Genomic DNA, 25,282 nt, shown 5'->3' with positions numbered 1-25,282 from the left:
TTAACGTTGTTCATACTACTCTTGTATCATCATTTGATGTCCATGGAATCTGTAGTGATGTCTCCTACTACATTTTTTATATTAGTATATTTTGTCTTCTTCTTTTTCATAGCCCTGGCAGAGGCTTATCAGTTTTATTGGTATTTCCAAAGAGCCAGCTCTTGGTTTCATTGTCTTTCTATATTCATGTCCTGTTTTTAATGTCATTGATTTCTGCTCTATTTCTTATTAATTCTTTTCTTCTGCTTGTTTTGAGTTTTCCTTTTTCCCCCCTAGTTTTCTAGGATGGAAACTTAGATTATTGATTTTAAATTTCTCTTCTTTTCTAATGTACATGCATGCTAAGTCGTTTCAGTCTTGTCTGACTCTTTGTGACCCTATGGACTGTTGACCACCAGGCTCCTCTGTATATGGGATTATCCAGACAAGAATACTGGAGTGGGTTGCCAAGACCTCCTCCAGGGAATCTTTCAGATGCAGGGATTGAACCCATGTCTCTTAGTATCCAAAATTGGCAGGCAGATTCTTTACCACTAGAATCACCTGGGAAACCCCTTCTTTTCTAATATAAACACTAAATTATATAAACTTCCTTCTAAGGACTGGTTTTGTTCACTTCAGTCATTCAGTCATGTCCAGCACTTTGAGACCCTATGGACTGCAGCACAGCAGCTTCCCAGTTCATCACCAACTCCCAGAGCTTGATCAAATTCATGGCCATTGAGTCAATGATGACATCCAGCCATCTCATCCTCTGTCATCCACTTTTACTCCTGCCTTCAATCTTTCCCAGCATCAGGGTCTTTTCAAATGAGTTAGTTCTTCACATCAAGTGGCCAAAGTATTGGAGTTTTAGCTTCAGCATTAGTCCTTCCAATGAATATTCAGGACTGATTTCCTTTAGGATTGACTGGTTTGATCCCCTTGCAGTCCAAGGGACTCTCGTCTTCTCCAACATCACAGTTCAAAAGCATCAATTCTTCAGCGCTCAGCTTTCTTTATAGTCCAAATCCCACATCCATACATAACTACTGGAAAAACCATAGCTTTGACTAGATGGACCTTTGTTGGCAAAGTAATGTCTCTGCTTTTTAATATTCTGTCTAGGTTGGTCATAGTTTTTCTTTCAAGGAGCAGGTGTCTTTAATTTCATGGCTGCAGTTACCATCTGCAGTGATATTGGAACCCCCAAAAATGTCTGTCACTGTTTCCATTGTTTCCCCATCTATTTGCCATGAAATGATGGGACCAGATGCCATGATCTTAGTTTTCTGAATGTTGGGCTTTAAGCCAGCTTTTTCACTCTCCTCTTTCACTTTCATCAAGAGGTTCTTTAGTTCTTCTTCACTTTCTGCCATAAGAGTGGTGTCATCTGTATATCTGAGGTTATTGATATTTCTTCTGGCAATCTTGATTCCAGCTTGTGCTTCATCCAGCCCAGCAAGTCACATGATATAATCTGCATATAAGTTAAAAAAGCAGGGTGACAATATACAGCCTAGGTGTACTCCTTTCCCAACTTGGAACCAGTCTGTTGTTCCATGTCCAGTTCTAACTGTTGCTTCCTGACCTGCATACAGATTTCTCAAGAGGCAGGTCAGGTAGTCAGGTACTCTCATCTCGAAGAATATTTCATAGTTTGTGGTGAGCCACATAGTCAAAGGCTTTGACATAGTCAATTAAGCAGAAGTAGATATTTTTATGGAACTCTCTTGGCTTTTTGATGATCCAGTGGATGTTGGCAATTTGATCTCTAGTTCCTCTGACTTTTCCAAATCCAGCTTGAACATCTGGAAGTTCACAGTTCACATACTGTTGAAGCCTGGCTTGGAGAATTTTGAGCATTACTTTGCTAGCGTATGAGATGAGTGCAATTGTGTGGTAGTTTGAACACTCTTTGGCATTGCTTTTATTAGGGGTTAGAATGAAAACTGACCTTTTCTAGTCCTGTGGCCACTGCTGAGTTTTCCAAATTTGCTGGCATATTGAGTGAAGCACTTTCACAGTATCATCTTTTAGAACTTGAAATAGCTCAACTGGAATTCTATCTCCTCCACTAACTTTGTTCATAGTGATGCTTCCTTCCTAAGGCCCACTTAACTTCACATTCCAGCATGTCTGGCTCTCGGTGAATGACCACACCATTGTGAATATCTGGGTGAGTAAGATCTTTTTTGTATAGTTCTTCTGTGTATTCTTGCCGCCTCTTCTTAATATCTTCTGCTTCTGTTAAGTCCATACCATTTCTCTCCTTTATTGTGCCCATCCTTGCCTGAAATGTTCCCTTGGTATCTCTAATTTTCTTGAAAAGATCTCTAGTCTTTCCCATTCTATTTTTTTCCCTATATTTCTTTGCCTTGTTCACTGAGGAAGGCTTTTTATCTCTCTTTCCTATTCTTCAGAACTCTGCATTCAAATGGGATGTCTTTCCTTTTCTTCTTTGCCTTTTGCTTTTCTTCTTTTCTCAGCTATTTTTAAGATCTACTCAGATGACTGTCTTGCCTTTTTGCATTTCTTTTTCTTGGGGATGGTCTTCATCACTGCCTCCTGTACAATGTCACAGACCTCCATCCATAGTTCTTCAGGGACTCTGTCTATCAGATCTAATCCCTTGAATCTATTTGTCACATTCACTGTATAATCATAAGGGCTTTGATTTAGGTCATACCTGAATGGTCTAGTGGTTTTCCCTACTTTCTTCAATTTAAGTCTGAATTTGGCAGTAAGGAGTTCATGATTTGAGCCACAGTCAGCTCCTGGTCTTGTTTTTGCTGACTATATAGAGCTGTCATACAGCCATCTTTGGCTGCGAAGAAAATCATCAGTCTCATTTTGATACTGACCATCTGATGATGTCCATGTGTAGTCTTCTCTTGTGTTGTTGAAAGAGGGTGTTTGCTATGACCAGTGTGTTCTCTTGGCAAAACTCTGTTAGCCTTTGCCCTGCTTCATTTTGTGCCCCAAGGTCAAATTTGCCTGTTACTCCAGGTATCTCTTGACTTCCTATCTTTATATTCCAGTCTACTATGATGAAAAGGACATCTTTTTTGGGTGTTAGCTCTAGAAGGTCTTGTAGTTCTTCATAGAATTGCTCAATCAGCTTCTTCAGCATTATGTGTTGGAACATAGACTTGAATTACTGTGATGTTGAATGGTTTGTCTTGGAAACAAAGATCATCCATCCTGATTCATTTTGGTCATTCTGATCATTCAGAATCAGAGATGATTCTGATTTTGTTACATCTCACTAGTTTTGATAACGTCTCTTTTATTTTCATTTAGTTCAAATATTTTAAATTTCTCTTGAGAGTTTTCTTTGATTCAAGTGTTATTTAGAGAAAATTGAAGCCTCCTATACAGTTGATATGAATGTAAATTGTTACAACCACTATGGAGAACCGTATGGAGGGTCCTTAAAAAACTAAAAGTGGAACTACTATATGATCCAGCAATCCCATTCCTGGGTATATATCTGGATAAAACAATAATTTGAAAGATACATGTGCCCTAATGTTCATAGCAGCACTATTTACAATAGTCAGGACATGAAAGCAACCTAAATGTCCATTGACAGAGGATGGATAAAGAAGATGTGGTGCTATATTTACAGTGAAATATTACTCAGCCATAAAAAAGAATGAAATAATGCCATTTGCAGCAACATGAGTGAACCTAGAGATTATCATACTAAGTGAAGGAAGTCAGTTGGAGGAAGGCAAACATCATATGATATCACTCATATGTAGAATGCAATTTAAAAAAAAAGAAAAGAAACAAATTGGGACTTCCCTGGTGGTCCAGAAGTTAAGAATCCACCTTCCAATGCAGGGTATGCAGGTTTGATTCCTGGTCATGGAACTAAGATCTCATATGCCGCTGGGCAACTAAACCTGTATGCCACAACTAGAGAAGTCTGCATGATGAAAGAAAGAGCCTGCATGCCACACTGAAGGCCAGCATAGCCAAAAAAAAAAAAAGAGAGAGAGAGAGAGTGAGCGAGCGAGAGAGAAAGAAACAAATGAACTTATTTGCAGAAAAGAATCAAACTTACAGATGTTGAAAACAAACTTATGGTTACCCAAGGGGAAACATGGGGAGGAGGGGATTAATCAGTAGCTGGAATGAACACACATGCCACAATATATTATATAAGATAGACAATCAACAAGGACAAGGAGTTCTACTCAATATTCTGGGATAATCTATATAAGAAAAGAGTCTTAAAAAGAATGAATATCTGCTACACATAACTGAATCAATTTTCTGTACACCTGAAACCAGCACAACATTGTAAATCAACTATATCCTTTTCTAGTTATCTTTTTAAATGACATCTAGTTTAATTCCATTGTAGACTGAAAGCAGATACTGGATGATTGTATTCTTTGAAATTAGATTTTTTCCTAAAAAAATTAAATTCTTATTTCAAAACTAATTATTATTTTAATCTAATATTTTAAATACAATGCAACTATTTACTTTCATTTGTTTTACGACCACTGTACTTGAAAAATATCAGTTGTTGCCAAGAGCTGTGGGACAGGGAATAGGAAGCTATTACTCAGCAGGTATAAAGCTTCAATTACCCAAAATAAACATTTTACAGGTGTGCTTCACGATAGTGTAGTGTAGTTAGTACTGTATTGTGTACTTAAAATTTTGTTGAGGATAGATCTCAAGTTAAGTTTCTTTCCTCGGGGGAAAAAAAAAGAAGAAGAAGAAAGGAAGTAAAGAAATCCAGAAAAAAAAAATGTTTATGAGTGTTCAGAAATCGAGAAGTGAGAATTATTTGGGGTGAGTAGTCAGTGTACTTCACATGCCACCCTGCTCCTGCCCACATCCTTCCGTGATTGAAAGCAGAAGAACTTATTTTTTGCCTTAAGCCAGGTGAGAATTCTGACATATGTAGGTAGTGTTATTAGAGATTTGGAAGATTCAGACACTGGTGATTTCAGTGTGAAAGGATGTGCGATTAGAACTACATATAACCACAGAGTAAAAGTGGATATGATGAGAGTAACCAGCCCTCCCACCAACAGTAAGATTGAATCTTTTTCTTGGGTGTGGATCTTATGAAAAGGAACCAGCCATTTAGAATTCAGAAATGAAATTCACTTTAAGGTGCTTCTTGCCATGGAAAGTCAACCTTAATGAGAAGATCATGAGAGTTCAGGGTAGGAAGCAGAAAGTGACATATAGGGAGTTGTGTGAATGCAGTACCATGATTCCCAGGTAGGACTGCCAAAGGAAACACCACGTAAGGAACTGAAGAAAAAGTTCCTCAGAAGCAGAACTTCTGAAAATTCCCCAGAAGCAATCCAAGAGAAAGAAAGAGCATTTAGAGTATCAATGTATGAATCAAAAGGAAGCATTTGAAAAAAGGGGTGAAAATGGATCATTTGTAGATGTGGGTGGACCTAGAGACTGTCCTCCAGAGTGAAGTAAGTCAGAAACAGAAAAACAGATGTTGTATATTAATGCATACCTGAGGAATCTAGAAACAAATGATATAGATGATCTTAACTGCAAAACAGAAATGGAGATATAGACATTGAGAACAAACAAAAGGACACGAAGCAGGGAAAGGGGGAGAAGTGGAATGAGCTTGGAGACTGGAATTGACACATACACATTACTATGTATAAAAGAGATAACAAATGAGAACCTCCTGCATAGCTCAGGGAACTCTACTCAGTGCTCTGTGGTGCCCTAAATGGGAAGAAAATCCAAAAGGGAGGGGATTTATGTATACGAAGAGCTGATTCACTTTGCTGCACAGCAGAAACTAACACAACAGTTAAAGCAACTATACTCCAGTAAAAATTAATTAAAAAATAAAACACTGGTTAAAAATAAGAGTATTTAAAGTGTCTGGTCCTGCAACACTTTCCCACATATTTATCTCTACTCCCCTCATTTTCACTCATTCCTGTGGCCCCAGGTTAAGAGATACTAGAGAGAGAAGCATATCAGGAAGAGCCCGTTAAACCTGCTGGCTTCTTTGTTGGCTCCAAACCTGGAGCAGGCTCAACCTAGGTTCCATGAACCAGATGTGGAACAACAGATTGGTTCAAAATTGGGAAAAGAGTATATCAAGCTTGCATACTGTCACCCTGTTTATTTAACGTATATGCAGTGTACATCATGTGAAATGCCAGGCTGGATGAATCACAAGCTGGAATCAAGATTGCTGGGAGAAATATCAAAAACCTCAGATATGCAATGGCAGAAATGTGAAGAGGAACTGAAGAGCTTTTTGATGAAAGTGAAAGACGAGAGTGAAAAAGCTGGCTTAAAACTCAACATTCAAAAAATGAAGATCATGGCATCTGTCCCATCACTTCATGGAAATAAATGGAGGGAAAAATGGAAACAGTGACAGACTTTATTTTCCTAGGCTCCAAAACCACTGAAGAAAGTGACTGCAGTCATGAAATTAAAAGATGCTTGCTCCTTGGAAGAAAAGCTATGACAAACCTAGACAGCATATTAAAAATCAGAGACATCACTTTGCTGACAATGGTCTGTCTAGTCAAAGCTATGGTTTTTCCAGGAGTCATGTATGGATGTGAGAGTTGGACCATGAAGAAGGCTGAGTGCCAAATAATTGATACTTTCAAACTGTGGTGCTGGAGAAGACTTTTAAGAGTCTCTTGGACAGAAGGAGATCAAATCAGTCAATCCTAAAGGAAATCAGTCCTAAATATTCATTGGAAGGACTGATGCTGAAGCTGAAGCTCTAATACTTTGTCTACCTGATGTGAAGAACTGACTCATTGGAAAAGACTGTGATACTGGGAAAGACTGAGGACAGGAGGAGAAGGGGAAGACAGAAAATGAGATAGTTGGGTGGCATCACTGACTAAATGGACATGAGTTTGAGCAAGCTCCAGGAGATAGTGAAGGACAAGGAAGCCTGGAGTGCTGCAGTCCATGGGGCCACAGAGAGTCAGACATGACTTAGTGACTGAACAACAATATTAATGAACATTTAGATAGCTTCCAACCTTGTTGGTATTTTTTTATTTTTGTTTTTTGGAATTTTCTTTTCTTTTTTTTTTTTTTTTCTGTGTCAGGTCTTAATTGTGGCATGCAGTATCTTCATTTGTGTCATGCAAGGTATTTTGTTGCAGCCCAAACTCTCCAGTTGTGTTGTGTGACGTTAGTTGCTCCACAGCACATGGGATCTTAGTTCTCCAACTAGGAATCAACCCATGTTCCCTGCATTGCAGGGTGGATTCTTAACCAGTGGATCACCAGTAAAGTCCCCATCCTTGGAGTTTTAGACAGTTTTTTAGGTGCCCATTTTATAGGTTACAGGATGGCTGAAGAAAGAAGCTGACTGACATCCAAAGGGTAGATCACTTTGCCTAATTACTGATAAACATACCACAAAATTGAAGACTCATGGTGGAAAAAATGTATAATAGAGAAGCAGTAACAAAAATAACCCTGCAGTAACTGTGAAAATATTGAATTCAATAACTATTAAGCTACTGCTAAATTGAAAATGGTGCTTCCCTGGTGGCTCAGATGGTAAAGAATCTGCTTGCAATGCAGGAGACCTGGGTTTAGTCCTGGGGTTGGGAAGATCTCCCGGAGGAGGCAATATTAAATAGCAACCCACATCAGTATTCTTGCCTAGAGAATCCCCAGGGACAGAGGAGCCTGGCAGGCTACAGCCCATGGGGTCACAAAGAGTCAAATGTGACTGAGCGACTAAGCACAGACTTGAAAAGGAAGATCATAGCAAATGTTATACCATTGGTTCCCCCTCCAGCTCTGTTCTCAACCTTCTGTATCTTAGTTTTCATCTGAGGAGACTCATCTTAGGGACAGTGTCCTGTGCCTTCTACTTGCCTTTGCACAATTGGTGCCCAGCAGGAAAAACAGACAAATGTGCTAGGAGTCATGGCTAATGGGCCCTGGGTCCTTCTGTGAGGCCAGGATTGGCTGTGCTCCTTTCAGGATGTCTGGTGTAGTCAGCTCTCTCTCCACAGTTTTCTGTCTCACCAGTGAAGCCTCTAGGTTAAAATCTCTGGGGTTCCATTCTAGATTTGCTATAATTGTCAGATATTTGGAATTTAGTTGCCCACATTTTAAACTCTATCTCAACTTATTAAATTAGTGTTTCCGGAACTGTAGGACTCTTTTTAGTTTGGGCTTGAGGAATGTTTTTAGAGTGATAGAAAAGTTCCAAAATTGGATTTAGTGATGGTTACACACATCTATGGGCTTCCCTGGTGGCTCAGATGGTAAAGAATCCACCTATAATGCCTGAGACCTGGGTTCGATCCCTGGGTTGGGAAGATTCCCTGGAGGAGGGCATGGCAAGCCATTCCAGTATTTTTGCCTGTAGAATCCCCATGGACAGAGGAGCCTGTTGGGCTACAGTCCATGGGGTCATAAAGAGTCAGAAACACACATCTATATATTTGTTTAAAATCATCCAGTCATGTACCAACAATGGATGGATTTCACTGTAAGTAAATTAGACCTCGCTAAAGCTAAGAGAAAAAAAAACATCTCAAATACCTGCACTATCTCATGAATATTGGGCAACCTCTTTGAATACCAGGAAAGGTCATTGGATAATATGATTTGTTTCCTAAATTCTTCTTGAAAATTTAGAAGTTTCAAATTTGTAAATTTGTTTTTACATGAGTCTTTCAGTTCAGTTCAGTTCAGTTGCTCAGTCGTGTCTGACTCTTTGCGACCCCATGAATCGCAGCTCGCCAGGCCTCCCTTTTCATCACCATCTCCCGGAGTTCACTCAGACTCACGTCCATCGAGTCAGTGATGCCATCCAGCCATCTCATCCTCGGTCGTCCCCTTCTCCTCCTGCCCCCATTCCCTCCCAGCATCAGAGTCTTTTCCAATGAGTCAAATATTCGCATGAGGTGGCCAAAGTACTGGAGTTTCAGCTTCAGCATCATTCCTTCCAAAGAAATCCCAGGGCTGATCTCCTTCAGAATAGACTGGTTAGATCTCCTTGCAGTCCAAGGGACCCTCAAGAGTCTTCTCCAACACCACAGTTCAAAAGCATCAATTCTTCGGTGCTCAGCCTTCTTCACAGTCCAACTCTCACATTCATACATGACCACTGAAAAAAACATAGCCTTGACTAGACAGACCTTTGTTGGCAAAGTAATGTCTCTGCTTTTCAATATGCTATCTAGGTTGGTCATAACTTTCCTTCCAAGGAGTAATCGTCTTTTAATTTCATGGCTGCAGTCACCATCTGCAGTGATTTTGGAGCCCCCCCCCAAAAAAAAAAGTTTGACACTGTTTCCACTGTTTCCCCATCTATTTCTCATGAGGTGATGGAATCAGATGCCATGATCTTTGTTTTCTGAATGTTGAGTTTTAAGCCAACTTTTTCATTCTCACCTTTCACTTTCATCAAGAGGCTTTTTAGTTTCTCTTCACTTTCTTCTATAAGGGTCTTTAGAATGCCAAAAAATATTGCCAGTGTTTTTTTCTTTAAATTATACTATTAAATTACTGGTATAATTTATAATCAGTGTTGTTTTAAGATCAGGAAAGAATTTAACTGTTGAGTAATTGCAAGATATTATAATAAATCAAACATCCATCTATTTGGGAATATAATTGAAAATTCACCTATTTAAGCTAATGCAAAAGACCAACTAGCTATTATTAATTTGGCTCTAAGGTCAGTTTTCATTCCAATCCCAAAGAAAGTCAATGCCAAAGAATGCTCAAACTACCACACATTGCACTCATCTCACACGCTAGTAAAGTAATGCTCAAAATTCTCCAAGCCAGACTTCAGCAATACGTGAACCGTGAACTTCCAGATGTTCAAGCTGGTTTTAGAAAAGGCAGAGGAACCAGAGACCAAATTGCCAACATCCACTGTATCATGGAAAAAGCAAGAGAGTTCCAGAAAAACATCTATTTCTGCTTTATTGACTATGCCAAAGCCTTTGACTATGTGGATCACAATAAACTGGAAAATTCTTCAAGAGATGGGAATACCAGACCACATGATCTGCCTCTTGAGAAACCTATATGCAGGTCAGGAAGCAACGATTAGAACTGGACATGGAACAACACACTGGTTCCAAACAGGAAAAGGAGTACGTCATGGCTGTATATTGTCACCCTGATTATTTAACTTATATGCAGAGTACATCATGAGAAATGCTGAACTGGAAGAAACACAAGCTGGAATCAAGATTGCCGGGAGAAATATCAATAACCTCAGATATGCAGATGACACCACCCTTATGGCAGAAAGTGAAGAGGAACTAAAAAGCCTCTTGATGAAAGTGAAAGGTGAGAGTGAAAAAGTTGGCTTAAAGCTCAACATTCAGGAAACGAAGATCATGGCATCTGGTCCCATCACTTCATGGGAAATAGATGGAAACAGTGGAAACAGTGTCAGACTTTATTTTTGGGGGCTCCAAAATCACTGCAGATGGTGACTGCAGCCATGAAATTAAAAGACGCTTACTCCTTGGAAGGAAAGTTATGACCAACCTAGATAGCATATTGAAAAGCAGAGACATTACTTTGCCAACAAAGGTCCGTCTAGTCAAGGCTATGTTTTTTCCAGTGGTCATGTATGGATGTGAGAGTTGGACTGTGAAGAAGGCTGAGCACCGAAGAATTGATGCTTTTGAACTGTGGTGTTGGAGAAGACTCTTGAGGGTCCCTTGGACTGCAAGGAGATCTAACCAGTCTATTCTGAAGGAGATCAGCCCTGGGATTTCTTTGGAAGGAATGATGCTGAAGCTGAAACTCCAGTACTTTGGCCACCTCATGCGAAGAGTTGACTCATTGGAAAAGACTCTGATGCTGGGAGAGATTGAGGGCAGGAGGAGAAGGGGACGACCGAGGATGAGATGGCTGGATGGCATCACTGACTCGATGGATGTGAGTCTGAGTGAACTCCGGGAGTTGGTGATGGATAGAGAGGCCTGGTGAGCTGTGATTCATGGGGTCGCAGAGTTGGACATGACTGAGCGACTGAACTGAACTGAAGAAGTGTATAATTTTCATTTCCCTGACCTTACAAATTTATCAGGAGGAAGTTTTAAAAGAAAAAAAAACATTATATTAAGTTCAATGTGTGGTGGACAGTTGAGAAATTATGTGTTATCTTTGCTCGGAAATCAAAAATAGCATTTCCTTTGAGGTTTTCGACCAGTGGATGAAACTGTGAACCTGTTGTATGTACCTTGAGTGGACCATTTGAGGCCAGTTTCTGATTAGCAGTGGGTTTATTATTCTTCTCTTATTGCATATTTAAAAAAACAAAACATAAAATTTTACATACACATCCACCCACATTTGAAGATGCAAGATGAAGAAACATACATGACCTTGAACACACAGTTGAAGAAAAGGAGTTCTATCCAAACATTTCAATTTAAATGTCAAGGTATGGAATTCAGGTTTTTTTTTTTTTTAATTGTTGTGGATTAATATGCGTGAGGATTTACTATAAGTTGATATTCATGTGCCCTTTCTTGGATCACTGCCTTGTTATGGTGAAGGGGTTTGAGAAACTTCGTAAATCTATGAGCCCTGCCATAGACATGAAGTTAAGCAAATTCTGGGAGATGGTGTGAGACAGGAAGCCTGGCATGGTGCACTCCATGGGGTTGCAATGAGTTGGACGTGCCTTGGAGATTGAACAATAATATTCATATGAATATTAATGTGGATAGAAGTTTCCATTATTGTTTTTTGTTTTTCTGTTCTTGGACTGTTTCATTTTTGTGATATTTTTCCATTGTCTGTCTCTGCGTCTATCTTTTCTCTCTTTCTCTTTATCAATATGGGACTAACAGCTATTTGCTTTGAAGTAATATTTTGCCTCATATTATTAAGGATATACCTAGGAAATATACACATCTAGTTAAAATTAATAATTAAAAAGTGAATCTTTGGTGCCAGTCATTCACCTTTTTACCATTTATAAAATAATGACATTTTAAAGTATCAACTTTTAATTCAGCATGTCAAAAATTTTTAAATATGTTTTTCATCAGGTGAAAAAACTTGTTTGGACAATAGAGATATTAACACGAAAGACCACAAAATGTAGGGGCTCTTCCGTGAAAACGTTTCTCACATTCAGTTTGTAGATGGCATCTGTAAACCAAAATGTGTCTTAGCACAGAAAAAGAGGTCAGGAAAATGTAAAATAATAAATTTGCAACTCCTAGTAATTTAAGTGGCATGTGCTAATAATCATTATTTACTAATATGTTTTGCTGGTATTTAGTAAACTTTGGTAACATTTTGTAAAATTGGGAATTAGACATGACATTTTAATCTAATCAACAATTTTATATTTCCATCTTTTTCAGTGTTTACCTAACTGTTCTCACTTGTTTATTTTCCGAATAATTTTATAATACATTTTGCAGACACTTTCATTATAAACAACAAAATAAAAAATAAAAAAGAGATGTAGTTTTATGGTATATTAAATGCTTCCTAATTTATCAATCAACTTAAGGAACATTTATCTCTGACATTTAGCCTTCAAAGCACTCATGGCTGAATTTCCACTTGTTCAAGTCTGTATTCATGATATACTGACTGTTTTGTTTGTTTGCTTTTTATTTTGGTGATGTGTCTCTGTTAAGGATGATGTTAGCTTCATTAGGCAAAGAACTATTCTCTTTAAAAAGTGCCCATCAATTTCATCTTTAATTTTTAGCATAAAGTGGTGGATATTATTTGCTTTTTACTTCTGTAAGATGATGATATATTTTACCCAAGCTCTATGAATGTGAGATGAATGGATTTCTTACTATTGAACAGCTCTTGTATTCCTAGAATAAATTCAGCATAATCATGGTATGTTTTGACTACTACTAATATGTTTAAGATTTTTGTGTGAACACTCTTAAAAATCATTGGTTTTTGCTTGTTTAAAATACATTTGTTTTTGATGGTAAAGTGCTTGTGTTCTAAGCTTCTAAGTTAAATTATACCACTTCTCAGGGTAATGAAAATGTTAGTTTCTTCATAATGCTGAATTTAACATGCCTTAAATTCATATTTTGAAAGTTATCCCATGATACTTAGGAGAAATAATTAAGTCTGAGTTGAATTTGAATAGGCTTCTACACTCTTTATCCTAACATTTTCTGATAATCATTTGTTTGATTTTTAATATAATGGCATTTTATTACATGTGTTGAAATTTATTGACTATCATTAGTACTATATCAAAATATCCAAAAGCAATCTGGGAAATGTAAAATATTCCTTAATTGAACTCTGATAAAACTTATTTTACTATTTTTGTTAATATTACTATAAGAGAAAAGGTGTGCACTAATTCCCTGAGATACTGTTCTGTGTGATTTATTACACTCTTTCCTGACCAGGATTGGCAACTTCAAAGGTAGCTTTTCTCTTCCCACCATTCTGATCATCCGGAGTAGTATCATTGCTAAATAAGATAAATATGTATTTTTCTGTTTCCTTAGATTTTATGTTGCTATTGCCTAATATTCTATGATATTCAAAATCTATATTGTGTACAACCTTGTTATTACAATTGCCATCACTTCACAGGAATGCACTTTCCAAGCTAATTTATGTGATTAATCTGTTAGACTGTTCTGTGATGTCACACCGATATAAAATCTTATTGGGGATATCTGGAGGACTAAATGGCATTCTGGTTTTGACTTTGATCACCCTGAGTCTGTTAGGTAAGTTAAATGATCTTAATTAAATAAAAAAATGAAAAATGTTTACTTGTTTCTTATTACTCTTTTCATATTCATTCATTATTCTTTACACTAACAAAGATTTAACGAGATTAAATTTAAAGATTTAATGATTTAACTATGTATAAAGCAATATATTATGCCCCACAGTAACATATTGATTAAGTATTTGAATCAGGTACATATTTTGTCCTCAAGTGGCATACAGTTTACTAGGAGAAAAGTGTATGTAAGTGTGTGTGTATGTAATGTATTTGAAATCATACTTCAGGATTTCTTAGATATCTGTGAATAGATTGAATTACATTATTTTTCTTAAAAAATTATACATTATTATTTAAGGTTGAATTCACTTTACTCTTGATGTTGTCCAAATATTTGCTGAACAATCTTTAGACTCCAAACATTGCTACAAATCCTTCAAAAAAAAAAAAAAGGAATAGTCATGGTGAGAAATCCCATATTTTAGTGGAAAAAACATTAAAAAAATTTAGGGTAGACTGGGCTAAATACAACGTATAGACTGAAGTAAGTCAGAAAGAGAAAAACAAATATTGTATATTAACATATATATATATATGAAATCTAGAAAAATGGTACTGATGAACATATTTGCAGAGCAGGAATAGAGATGCAGATGTAGAGAACGGACTTGTGAACACAGAGTGGGAAGAGAGGGTGTGACGAATTGAGAGAGTAGCACTGGCATATGTACATGACCATGTGTAAAATAGATTGCTAGTGGGAAGCTGCTGTACAGCACAGGGAGCTCAGCTCGGTGCTCTGTGATGACCTAGAGGGGTGGGATGGCTGTGGAGAGGCTCAAAAGAGAGAGAATATATGTGTATATATATAGCTAATTCACTATGCTGTACAACAGAAGCTAACACGACATTTGTAAAGCCACCATATTCCAATAATTAAATAATGAATGAATTAATTAATGAATGAAAATGCACCTGTTGGTGCACTTAAAAAATGCATGGAAAAAAAAAAAAAAAAGAAAGCATGGAAAGAGCATGCATAACCCCTAGAACTAGAACTTTGCTGTATTTATTATTGTATGACAAATTCTTAGGACAATACCTGGCACAGAATAGATCCTAAGCAAATACAGGTGCTATACATGAATTCATTGTGTAACACTTTAATTCACTTTTCATTAAACACAAACATGTTTTAAAAGAAAATTTATCATTATCCCTTCAGTTATTTCTTGTTCCAACCATCTGAATTGTTCTGAAGAATTTGTCTCTGAGACATTGCCTAGAGAAGATGTTTTCTCAACCTTAAAATAATCCTCTTTTCAAGTTTCTCAGGAAGTGCTGCCAAAATGCCTAAAACAGTATAATTCAAACATCACCCAGCATGATGATACTGGATACTTGGAAGTCAATAGTGACACAAGAGGCAATATACATAAGAAAGATGCAGACCACTGTGTTTCTAGAGCTACAGGTCATAAAGGTATTTCTCAAGGCTTTGGCCTCTATCACTTTTAATCATTTGGATTTTCTAAGTTTGAAAAAAAAAATCCCATTGAAGAGGTATGCAGTAGACTAAATTAATGAAGACTTGATATAAATCTACTTTTTACTCAAAACTTGATTCACATATTTTTAAATTTTTTTTGTTGTTGTTGTGGAAGGACAGCTGTAAAACAACATAAAAAGGCCCTTCCCTCTAGGAATTTAAAATCATATTGAAATATATAAACATGAAAATTAATTGTGATCGTAAGGAATGATGTAAATAACTATTTTTTGTCTCATTTATCCTTTTTTCAAATACAAAATGGATAAAAGTAATTATATCTAACAGGCTATCTGTTATGATTTTAAAGTTAGAACTTCCAACCATCCAGACTTTTGGGAAACTGTTCTTCCTACTTTCAACTTTTCTTTTAGTTTAAATTTTTAACACTTATTCTTTGAACCTTTGACTTTTATTTGATAGTTTGATATGTGAAAAAGGTACAGTTGATTTATTCTATAATTACTTGTCAAAGAATTTTTCTGAAATCCACTAGTTTACAGTTTCCTTATCCCATGTAAAAATGTCGTATGTATTATATTTACTTATTAACACTCTTTTCTTTCAGATTACTTGTCTGTTTACATGTACAAGTCCTCATCCAATTGAAATATTATAATTTTACCGCTTTTTTATACTCTGGCTATCTAATTTCCCTTTATGTAATGAAACTTTTTCAGAAGTAAGAAAGCTTTGATGGGTAAACATGGAATCAAATAGACACCATTAAGCATTCATTAAAGTCAGTCTAAATACTGCATAATTAACTATAAGAAATTAATTTCCTGTTAATTTTCTTATTCAGGTAATGTTAACAAATATAATTATTTAAAATTAAACATCAATGGTGTTATGACATTCAAATGTGCAACTATCATATCTATCTACTTCCAAAACATTTTCATCACCCTAAAGAGAAATCCCACACTCCTCTTTTCATTTTGGGGTGAGAAAACTATTTTGGAGTTAGATAGGTGTGCATCATGTTTGTACATCTTTTGGATGTTATAAAACCCATGGCTTTTGTACTTTAAAATGGTTAGCATTGTGAATTTTATGTTACATAAATTTTGTCTCAGAAAATAAAGAGATTGTAAAGGCCAGAAGTTTGAACAGTTATGTTGATCCGTGCTTATATTTTTATATTATACTACATTTTTCTTCATTGTTATTCTGAAAGTCTCAGTTTCAATTTGAGAATGCCTTAATTTAAATTTAAGAAAATCAAAGGACCTGCAATTATAAAGAGGATAAAAAATTGTTATTCATCTCAATGTTACTTAATATCAAAAAGGAAATATTAAAAACAATTTACACACATAAAGCAATGAGAAAGATTTCTAAAACATTATGTGGATAAATGCTAAGCAAATGGTATGCTGCTGCTACTGCTAAGTCACTTCAGTTGTGTCCGACTCTGTGCGATCCCATAGACGGCAGCCCACCAGGCTCCCCCGTCCCTGGGATTCTCCAGGCAAGAACACTGGAGTGGGTTGCCATTTCCTTCTCCAATGCATGAAAGTGAAAAGTGAAAGTGAAGTCGCTCAGTCGTGTCCGACTCTTAGCGACCCCATGGACTGCAGCCTACCAGGCTCCTCCATCCATGGGATTTTCCATGCAAGAGTACTGGAGTGGGGTGCCATTGCCTTCTCCGGCAAATGGTATAGATAATAGTTAATCTCTCATAGCGTTAATGCTATGTATATCTTGACTGGTACATGTTATTTTAGTAATCATATTAGGTTATGACATGAAAAAAAAATCCCTTTATATCTGTCTAGGTTTTGCTTCAGACTTTCCACGTGGCAATAGTGGTAAAAATCTACTGACAATGCAGGAGACATAAGAGATGCAGGTTCTATCCCTGGGTGGGGAAGATCTCCTGGAGGAGGGCATGACCACCCACTCCAGTATTCTTGCCTGAAGAATCCCGTGGACAGAGGAGCCTGGTGGGTTTCAGTCCATAGGGTGGCAAAGAGTCAGACACAACTGAAGTGACTTAGCACACACACACACAGGTTTTGCTTCATCTTACTAAATTAATTTTCTTGGGACTTCCCCTGATGGTTCAGTGGTTAGGAATCTAAGTTCCAATGCAGGTGACCTGGTTTAGACCCTTGGTTGAGGAACTAGGATCCCAGATGCCCCAGGGCAACTAGTCCAGCATGCTATAACTACTGAGCTTGCCTGCTACAACTAGAGAGAAGCTTGCATGCTGCAATGAAGAGCTGACACACACAAAAATATAAAAGAAATATTTTAAAATAAATCAGTTTTCTTAATTTTCATGGACTCTCATTTGTATTTTGGATAACTTGTCTGAGTCTGAACACTTTGTTATGATTTTATCATAGCTCTACTCTTTTTCATACAATATGCAAGTATTTTCACTGTCAATTTGTAGGAATGTGCTCATCAGAATGGCTGAAATATCAAGAAAAGTGCTATTGGTTCTCTAATGAGATGAAAAATTGGAGTGACAGTTATAAGTATTGTTTGGGGGAAAAATCTCATCTACTAATTATTCAGAACCAACTTGAACTGGTAAGTGGTTTAGTATCAAGCTTATGATACTTGCTGCTTTGCCATTAAAATGGCTTATCTCAAATTTCTTCCTACCTTTTCATTAAATTATCTTTTATCTTGGCTACTGAACTTTTGGTCCCCTTTTAAATTCTGAGCTGGAATCCAGTGCTTCCCTTGACTTGGGGTAATTATGGTCTGAATATTGATGTTTAATTTATAGGTAGTGGCAGCTCAGCTGATAAAGAATCCTCCTGCAATGCAGGAGACGGTGGTTCGATTGCGTGGTTCTATCCCTGGAGAAGGGACAGGTACCCACTCCAGTATCTTGGCATGGAAAATTCCATGGGCAGAGGAGCCTGGTGGGCTACATGGGATCGCAAAGAGTCAAACACGACTGAGCCACTTTCACTTTCACTTCACAGCGTATGTCCTGGTACATGATATATAGTGAAAGCTGCTTGGTTGTGTCCGACTCTTTGCAACTTCATGGACTATACAGCCCATGAAATTTTCTAGGCCAAAATACTGGAGTGGGTAGCCTGTTCCCTTCTCCAGGGGATCTTCCCAACCTAGGGATCAAACCCAGGTCTCCTACATTGCAGGAGGATTCTTTACCAGCTGAGCCACCAGGGAAGTCCATATGATATATAATGTATGTGTAAATAAGATGATTGACTAGGATAAAAGCCTTCCTGTAGAGTGTGAGTTGTCCAGTAGAATTCTAAAATCTTATTTAGTATGTCTAAATCATTAAGCTATCCTGTTCATTTAATTACTCATCACCCACTTTTTAGGCTTTTATACAGAAAACTCTAAAACAATCAAACTATGTGTGGATTGGGCTTAACTTTACTTCCCTGAAAAGAACATGGACCTGGGTGGATGATTCTCCTTTGGATTCAAAGATGTGAGTCTTTCCCAAAAGGCAGTATGATCTATTGTCTATCAGAGAATTTATCTCCTTAAAGCATCTATAAACATATCAAAATGAACTCAAATAGTTCTTGGTACTAAAGAATCTGAAAGGATGAAAATGAATGTTGGCTGGAGTAATGACAAATTTTGGCTTGGTTTTTAAAGCAAAAGGACTTGAAAACAATAATGATTGTTCACTTATTGATTTTAAAACTCCTCACACTTTATAAGGGAAAGGTACATTGAAACAATGTAGTCTTCTGCTTTCAAAGTTCTCAATACTTTTTTAATTTTTATCTTTAAAATTAATTTTATTGGACTATAGTTACTTTATAATAGTGTGTTAGTTTCTATTGTACACCTAAGTGAATCAGCTGTACATCCTTGTTTTTGGAGTTCCTTCCCATTTAAGTCACTTCAGAACCCTGAGTAGAGTTCCTGGAGCTATACAGTAGGTTCTCATTAGCTACCTTTTTTATACATTTTATGCATGGTATCAAATAGTATATGTATGTCAGTCCCAATCTCCCAATGTCATCCTCTCCCTTTTCCTCCTTGGTTCCTTCCCTGGTATCAATGATTCTTTTAGTCATTTTTAGTAATTAAAAAAAACCTCTACATGATTTTTTTATACTGTAAGATCATCACAATGCTAAAAAAACAAATAAGAAATACAAGACAAAACAAAATAATCCTAAATGCTCTCAGCAGCTGCAGGAGATTATTGAGATTTTGAAAATTTTATGAATGCTTTTGTGCACTTGTATTAATTTATAAAATTATATTATACTATAGTAGGACCAGCAAACTCAAATATTATCCCTATGTTGGTAGGCAAAGTAATGGTGCCCCTAAATGTTCTAATCCCCAAATTCTGTGAATGTTACCTTAAGTCTAAAAGAGAGTTCATGAGTGTGATTAAATTAATAATCTTGAGATAGAAGTGTTATGCTGGATTATTCAGGTGGGCCCAATGTAATCACAAGTCCTTATGAGAGGGAGAAAGTAGGGGCAGGCTCAGAGGAGATTTGAAGATAAATGCAGAGGTCCAAGTTGTCTGATAGCCAAGGAGTGCAGGCAACCTCTAGTACCTGCAAAAGGCAATGAGCAAGTTTTTCCCCAGTGACTGCAGCAGACAGCTCCAAAGACACTTGATTGTAGTTCTTTAAGACCAGCTTTGAGCTTCTGATATCTAGAACTGTAAGATAAAAATTTGTGCTGCTTTAAGCCACCACATTTTTGACAATTTATTACAGCAGTGAAAAGAAACATTCACTATGGTAACCAGTACTATTGGTTAATGAATACTATTATGTTATTGTCCTTATTACTTAAGTAAGAAGTAGTTACTTATATTGATTAAGCACTTAATCAGTTATTACTTAAGTTATTAAGTAATTAAGTTATTAGTTATTAAGTAATTAAGTTATTACTTATTAAGTTATTAAGTAATTACTTAAGTTATTAAGTAATCAGTTATTACTTACTCAGTTAATACTTAATAAGTTATTACTTAAGTAATAAAGGAGTGAAGTAATAAATATTACTTACTTTCTATCTCTGGAGAAGGGAATAGCAACCTACTCCAGTATTCTTGCCTGGAGAATTCCATGGACAGAGGAGCCTGGTGAGCTGCAGTCCATGTGGTCACAAAGAGTCGAACACGACTGAACAACACACACATTTTCTATCTCACTGCACTAAATTAATAAATCTAAGGAAGTCAACTGAAGACATTATTTGGAATGGAGAATAAAATTATGGGTGAGATCTAAGTTGTATCAATGGACATGACCTGATTGGCTACTTATGAAGATGCTAACTTAGGTTTCTTCCTTATGCCAAATCCACTAAACACTACCTTTAGGATTGAGTTTTAACTCTGGACTATGCCTAGGGATTTTTGTTCACAAACATTCAATACAAAATTCAAGCATAAACATATATAAATTCAAATGTAGGTGTATTTTCCAATATGAAAATCCAACACTTACTTTTCCGCTATTATTCTGGAAGCCTTGAAAATCATGTATATCTTTTCTGTGACCCCTTCTTAAACCTTTTTTCTCAGTTTAAATAAATTCTTAACAGACTAAATCACTAACAGTACAATATTTTATATATAACTTCATTATTGTATTCAACACATCACTTTATGGATAAGTATTACAATAAGTGTATAATTTACTTAGGGCTTACATGGATCAGTTTGTGGCAGGTGAGTTCTACCACTGAACCACCAATGCAAGCGGGTCAGTTTGTGTACTAAGTTCTTTACAAACATCTAGTCATTTAACCTCTGTAACAACATAATGAGGTAAATATTTGTATCACTATTGTACAAATGGATATGAAAAACCAAGAAAGATTTAATGAGCTACTCATGTGACACTCCCAGTTTTTAATCTAAATGGATGACATGGAACAATGGAAAGAAGACTAGGATAGAATGTGAGCACAGATATCTTCTTAGCTCTGTCATTTACAAACAGACTTTGGAATTCTCTATCACAGACAGTAATACTAAATTACAGAGGTATTGAAATGTTTCATGACTCTAAGTATTTGAAAATGCCTTAAATATTTGAATTATCTTTTAATTAAGGGAGGTTTTTAACTGAGAACAGAATGGATGTCTTCAGCAATGATGATGAATAATATCTTTATCTTCTCCTTTTCAGATTTTTCATAAAAGGACCAGCTCAAGAAAATAGCTGTGCTGCCGTCAAAGAAAATGGAATTTACTCTGAAACTTGCAGCAGTGTTTTCAAATGGATTTGCCAATATTAAAATTTTAAAAGTGACAGTGAGTTATCAAGGATCAAAATTTTGATCTAACATGAATCTTTAGGAATAAGAATTTAAAATTGCAATTAAACACCCCCTGGCTTCTCTATTTTCCCTCAGTCATGTTCATGGGTCCTAGTCACAGAGTAACTCATGTTAACAATCTAAAATATACCCTCTGATTCTTTATGTGATAATATAATCCAAAGTGAACCCATACATTTATATTCATGATGTAATTCATCTTTTCTTTTACAACAAATGTGAATAAATTATGTCTGCTTTTCTGTTATTTTGCTTTTTTTAAAATTGTTAACAATATCCTATGCAAATTTCATATAGTTCTGAGTTACATCATAGTGTGACTTCCTATGGGGCTTCCCAGGTGGCACTAGTGGTAAAGAACCTATGTGCCAATGTAAGAGAAGATGTAAGAGACACAGGTTCAATCTCTGGGTCTGGAAGATCCCCTAGAGGAGGGCATGGCAACCCACTTCAGTGTACTTGTCTGGAGAATCCCACGGACAGAGGAGCCTGGCAGGCTGTGTCCATAGCACAGAGTCAGATACAACTGAAGCGACTTAGCATACATGCACATGGCTTTATATTTTACATTCCTTTATTGATGAACATTAACTTTAACTTTTTTTTCAGATTTTTGCTTCTATAAACTATGATGCAGTATTCTGAATATCTGTTTAAATGGTAGCATTTTTATTTCTATGATATACTTTTAAACTGGATATTCTGGGTAAAAAAGTGTTAATGTTTTTGGTTTACTGCTGACTTTATGCAATTTTTATCTAAATTTAGAAACTATCACAAACTTATAAGAATCCTATATGTACAGTGGAAAAAACTTACTTTTTCCCCAAACCTTTTGAGAATTAGTTGCCAATTTGATGAATTTCATTATAAAATTTCAAGTATCGTTGGATATTTTAATATGTATTTCCTACAAAATATATAACCTACTTAATTAAAGTATAATTATCAATCAACAAATTAATACTGTCACAGTACTATCATCTCTAAGTCTCTATAACATTTGCCAATTGTCAAATACTGTTCTTTTGAGTTAAATATCCAGATCAGAAATATTTTCTGCATTTAGTTACTTTGACTAATCTCTCAACATCTAGAAGACTTCCTTAACCTTTGACATTCATAAGATGATGCTTTTAAATATTACAAGCTGGATATTCTGTAAAATGTTCAATTTAAATTTGTTTGATTATTTCTCATAGTTATATTCAAGTTATGTCTCCTTGGCAGGAATAGCAGAGCAATAATGTAGTGAAGCTTTGTTCATTCTTTCAGAGGATGAAGTTTTTTGTTCCATTGTTATGATGCTTACTTTGTTCACATGGCTAATATGGTGCCTATTAATGGCAACCCACTCAAGTACTCTTGCCTGGAGAGTTCCACAGACAGAGGAGCCTGGCAGGCTACCATCCATGGGATCACCAAAGTCAGACATGACTGAGCGACTTTCACTTTCATTTTATCAGACTTCATTGTAAAGTTTCTCTCTTGTCTTTGTAATCAATTAATATTTTGTTGTTTTCTACCATTCCAACACTTCTTATTTATCTTAGCACCCATGGCCAGACCTCTAGAAATTCTGAGAGCCTGGATTATTACTAAAGCTCCTTTCCTTGTTGGAGATTGAATTTTTTCTCCTCAATGCTACGACTCTCAACACGCTACTCTGCTTTTCACATTTTTCTTGTTAGCCTCTTTCCCTGTGAAGTTTAGTAATTTGGCAAGTAGCTTGAAGGAAAAATATTAAGCTAAATATCTTTGGCCCTCTTTTGTCTTCAGGGTTTTTTCAAGTGAATTGACAGCAATTTTTATCTCAACTAAGACAGTGTCTGCTGGCCATGACTTTCTGCCCAGATTCTGAGCAGATGACTCTTCACCAAAATACTGCTAGGAGAAGAGTAACTCCCAAATTATTTTTTTACGTCTGAATCTTTCCTGTTTCTTCATTTATCTTGAAAACTTTCCAATGTTTTAAAAAAATTTTGTTTGTTTGGATCCTGCTCTTCTAATTTTTCTCAGCATCAGCTGGTCTGTATCCACTTGCATTATTAAAGACAGAAGTACATAAGAACTTTCTCAAGTTTATCCTTTTTACATCATTTCAAGATTTTGTTGTCAAAGAGAAAAGGAAGTAAACCTTAATAAATTTCATTTTATTGTAATTCCCAAACAGTTGACAGAGCTCATAATTATCATTATTATCATGATGTGATAACAAAAAGCTACAGTTTATTATCACTTGCCATGATCCAGAAACATTGGAAAAAGATGTGAATGTGTCTCAAGTAATTGGTCCAACTACATAATGAAGCTGTTATTATTACTTTTATTTTAAGATGAGCTTTTTGACTGAGAGACCAAGTAAATTTGTTCTCAAATTGGTGACAGAATCCATGATTAAATGATCTCATTTGAAAGTTAGTTTGAAATTAAGGCAGCAAATAAATGTTAGTGTTGACTCATGGCATTTCTGGGTTAGTCACAGAGTCTGTGAATATAAAGTCCCTCAATTTCACATTGCTGTAACCACTCCTGATTCTTAGGAAAGTCATTAAAAAGTAATAGTCCATATCATTGATATGGTTATTCACTTACCAGTTAGAACATGTTTTTGAAGTTTAATATGTTTGTGTTACTGGGCTTCATGATGTGTTCTGAATGTATAATAATGAAGAGATGTGATTCCTTCATTTGAGCAACTTAATAGAAAACTGAAACATTTACTGGGTATATAAAGTCACAAACTTTATATACAAATTACAAAAGGCAGTGGAGTAAGTTATTATGAGAGAACTTAATGTGATATCTAACTCAGGGAGATTTTCCCAAGGAAATGTCAAATAAATGTACAGACTGAAGACTTGAGTATACATTGGCTAAACTAAAAAGTAAGGCATTGAGTTTGAAGGGAGAAATGTTTCAGTTGAAGGGAACTGCAAAAGAGAAGAGAACGTATATAGCAGTTGGATAATCCTTTGAAATTTAAGATGGCTCAAGCAAAAATTGCTTTCCTGGTGGCTCAGAGGGTAAAGAATCTACCTGCAATGCAGGAGACCCAGGTTCAATCTCTGAGCCAGGAAGATCCCCTGGAGAAGTGAATGGCTACCCACTTCAGTATTCTTGCCTGGAGAACTCCATAGACAGAGGAGCCTGGCAGGCTGCAGTCCATAAGGTCACAAAGAGCTGGACATGACTGAGTGACTAACGCTTTCACTTTTGAGCACAAGTGATGAAAGAGGAAGTATGAGAAAATAACTCTCTTTAACACAAAAATCTCATTTTTAAACTGTGAATTTTATAATTCCTAAACTTTATCTTCCTGTTTACTTCCTTATGAAACCCTATGTGAAGTGAAGTGAAAGTCGCTCAGTCGTGTCTGACTCTTTGCAACCCTATGGACTGTAGCCTGCCATGCTCCTCTGTCCATGGAATTCTCCAGGCCAAAATACTGGAGTGGGTAGCCATTCCCCCTTCAGGGTATCTTCCCAACCCAGGTATCCCATATTACAGGTGGATTCTATGCCATCTGAGCACCAGGAAGGCCTCAGTTAGTAAAGAATCTGCCAGCAATGCAGGAGACAGGGTTCAATTCTTGAACTGGGAAGATCCTCTGGAGAAGGAAATGGCAACCCACTCCAGTATTCTTGCCTGGAGAATCCCATGGACAGAGGAGCCTCATCAGCTAGAGTCCATGGGGTCCTAAGAGTCAGACACGACTTAGCGACTAAACCACCATGAAACCCTATACCTGA

At 36.5% G+C, this 25,282-nt stretch overlaps 1 protein-coding gene across 4 annotated transcripts; it reads left to right on the top strand.

Annotated features, from left to right (window-relative positions):
* The first annotated feature begins 11,220 nt into the window (after positions 1–11,220).
* Positions 11,221–21,777, top strand: KLRF1 (killer cell lectin like receptor F1). 4 transcript variants are annotated; one of them, XM_019960145.2, is made up of 6 exons: positions 11,221–11,410; positions 13,608–13,706; positions 15,036–15,191; positions 17,662–17,801; positions 18,578–18,690; positions 21,380–21,777. In XM_019960145.2, exons 1-6 carry the CDS (start codon positions 11,326–11,328, stop codon positions 21,486–21,488), a joined length of 702 nt encoding a protein of 233 aa, XP_019815704.1. In that variant the 5' UTR covers positions 11,221–11,325; the 3' UTR covers positions 21,489–21,777. The 4 variants fall into 4 exon arrangements, 3 of the variants coding, with proteins under 3 accessions (XP_019815704.1, XP_070646266.1, XP_019815705.1); XM_019960146.2 differs by having other exon boundaries at positions 11,256–11,410; positions 13,567–13,706; XR_011566755.1 differs by lacking the exon at positions 17,662–17,801.
* Positions 21,778–25,282: the final 3,505 nt, after the last annotated feature.

Source organism: Bos indicus, chromosome 5 (assembly GCF_029378745.1).
Source record: "Bos indicus isolate NIAB-ARS_2022 breed Sahiwal x Tharparkar chromosome 5, NIAB-ARS_B.indTharparkar_mat_pri_1.0, whole genome shotgun sequence".
Lineage (NCBI taxonomy): Eukaryota > Metazoa > Chordata > Mammalia > Artiodactyla > Bovidae > Bos > Bos indicus.
This window is presented reverse-complemented; position numbering and strand designations above follow the sequence as displayed.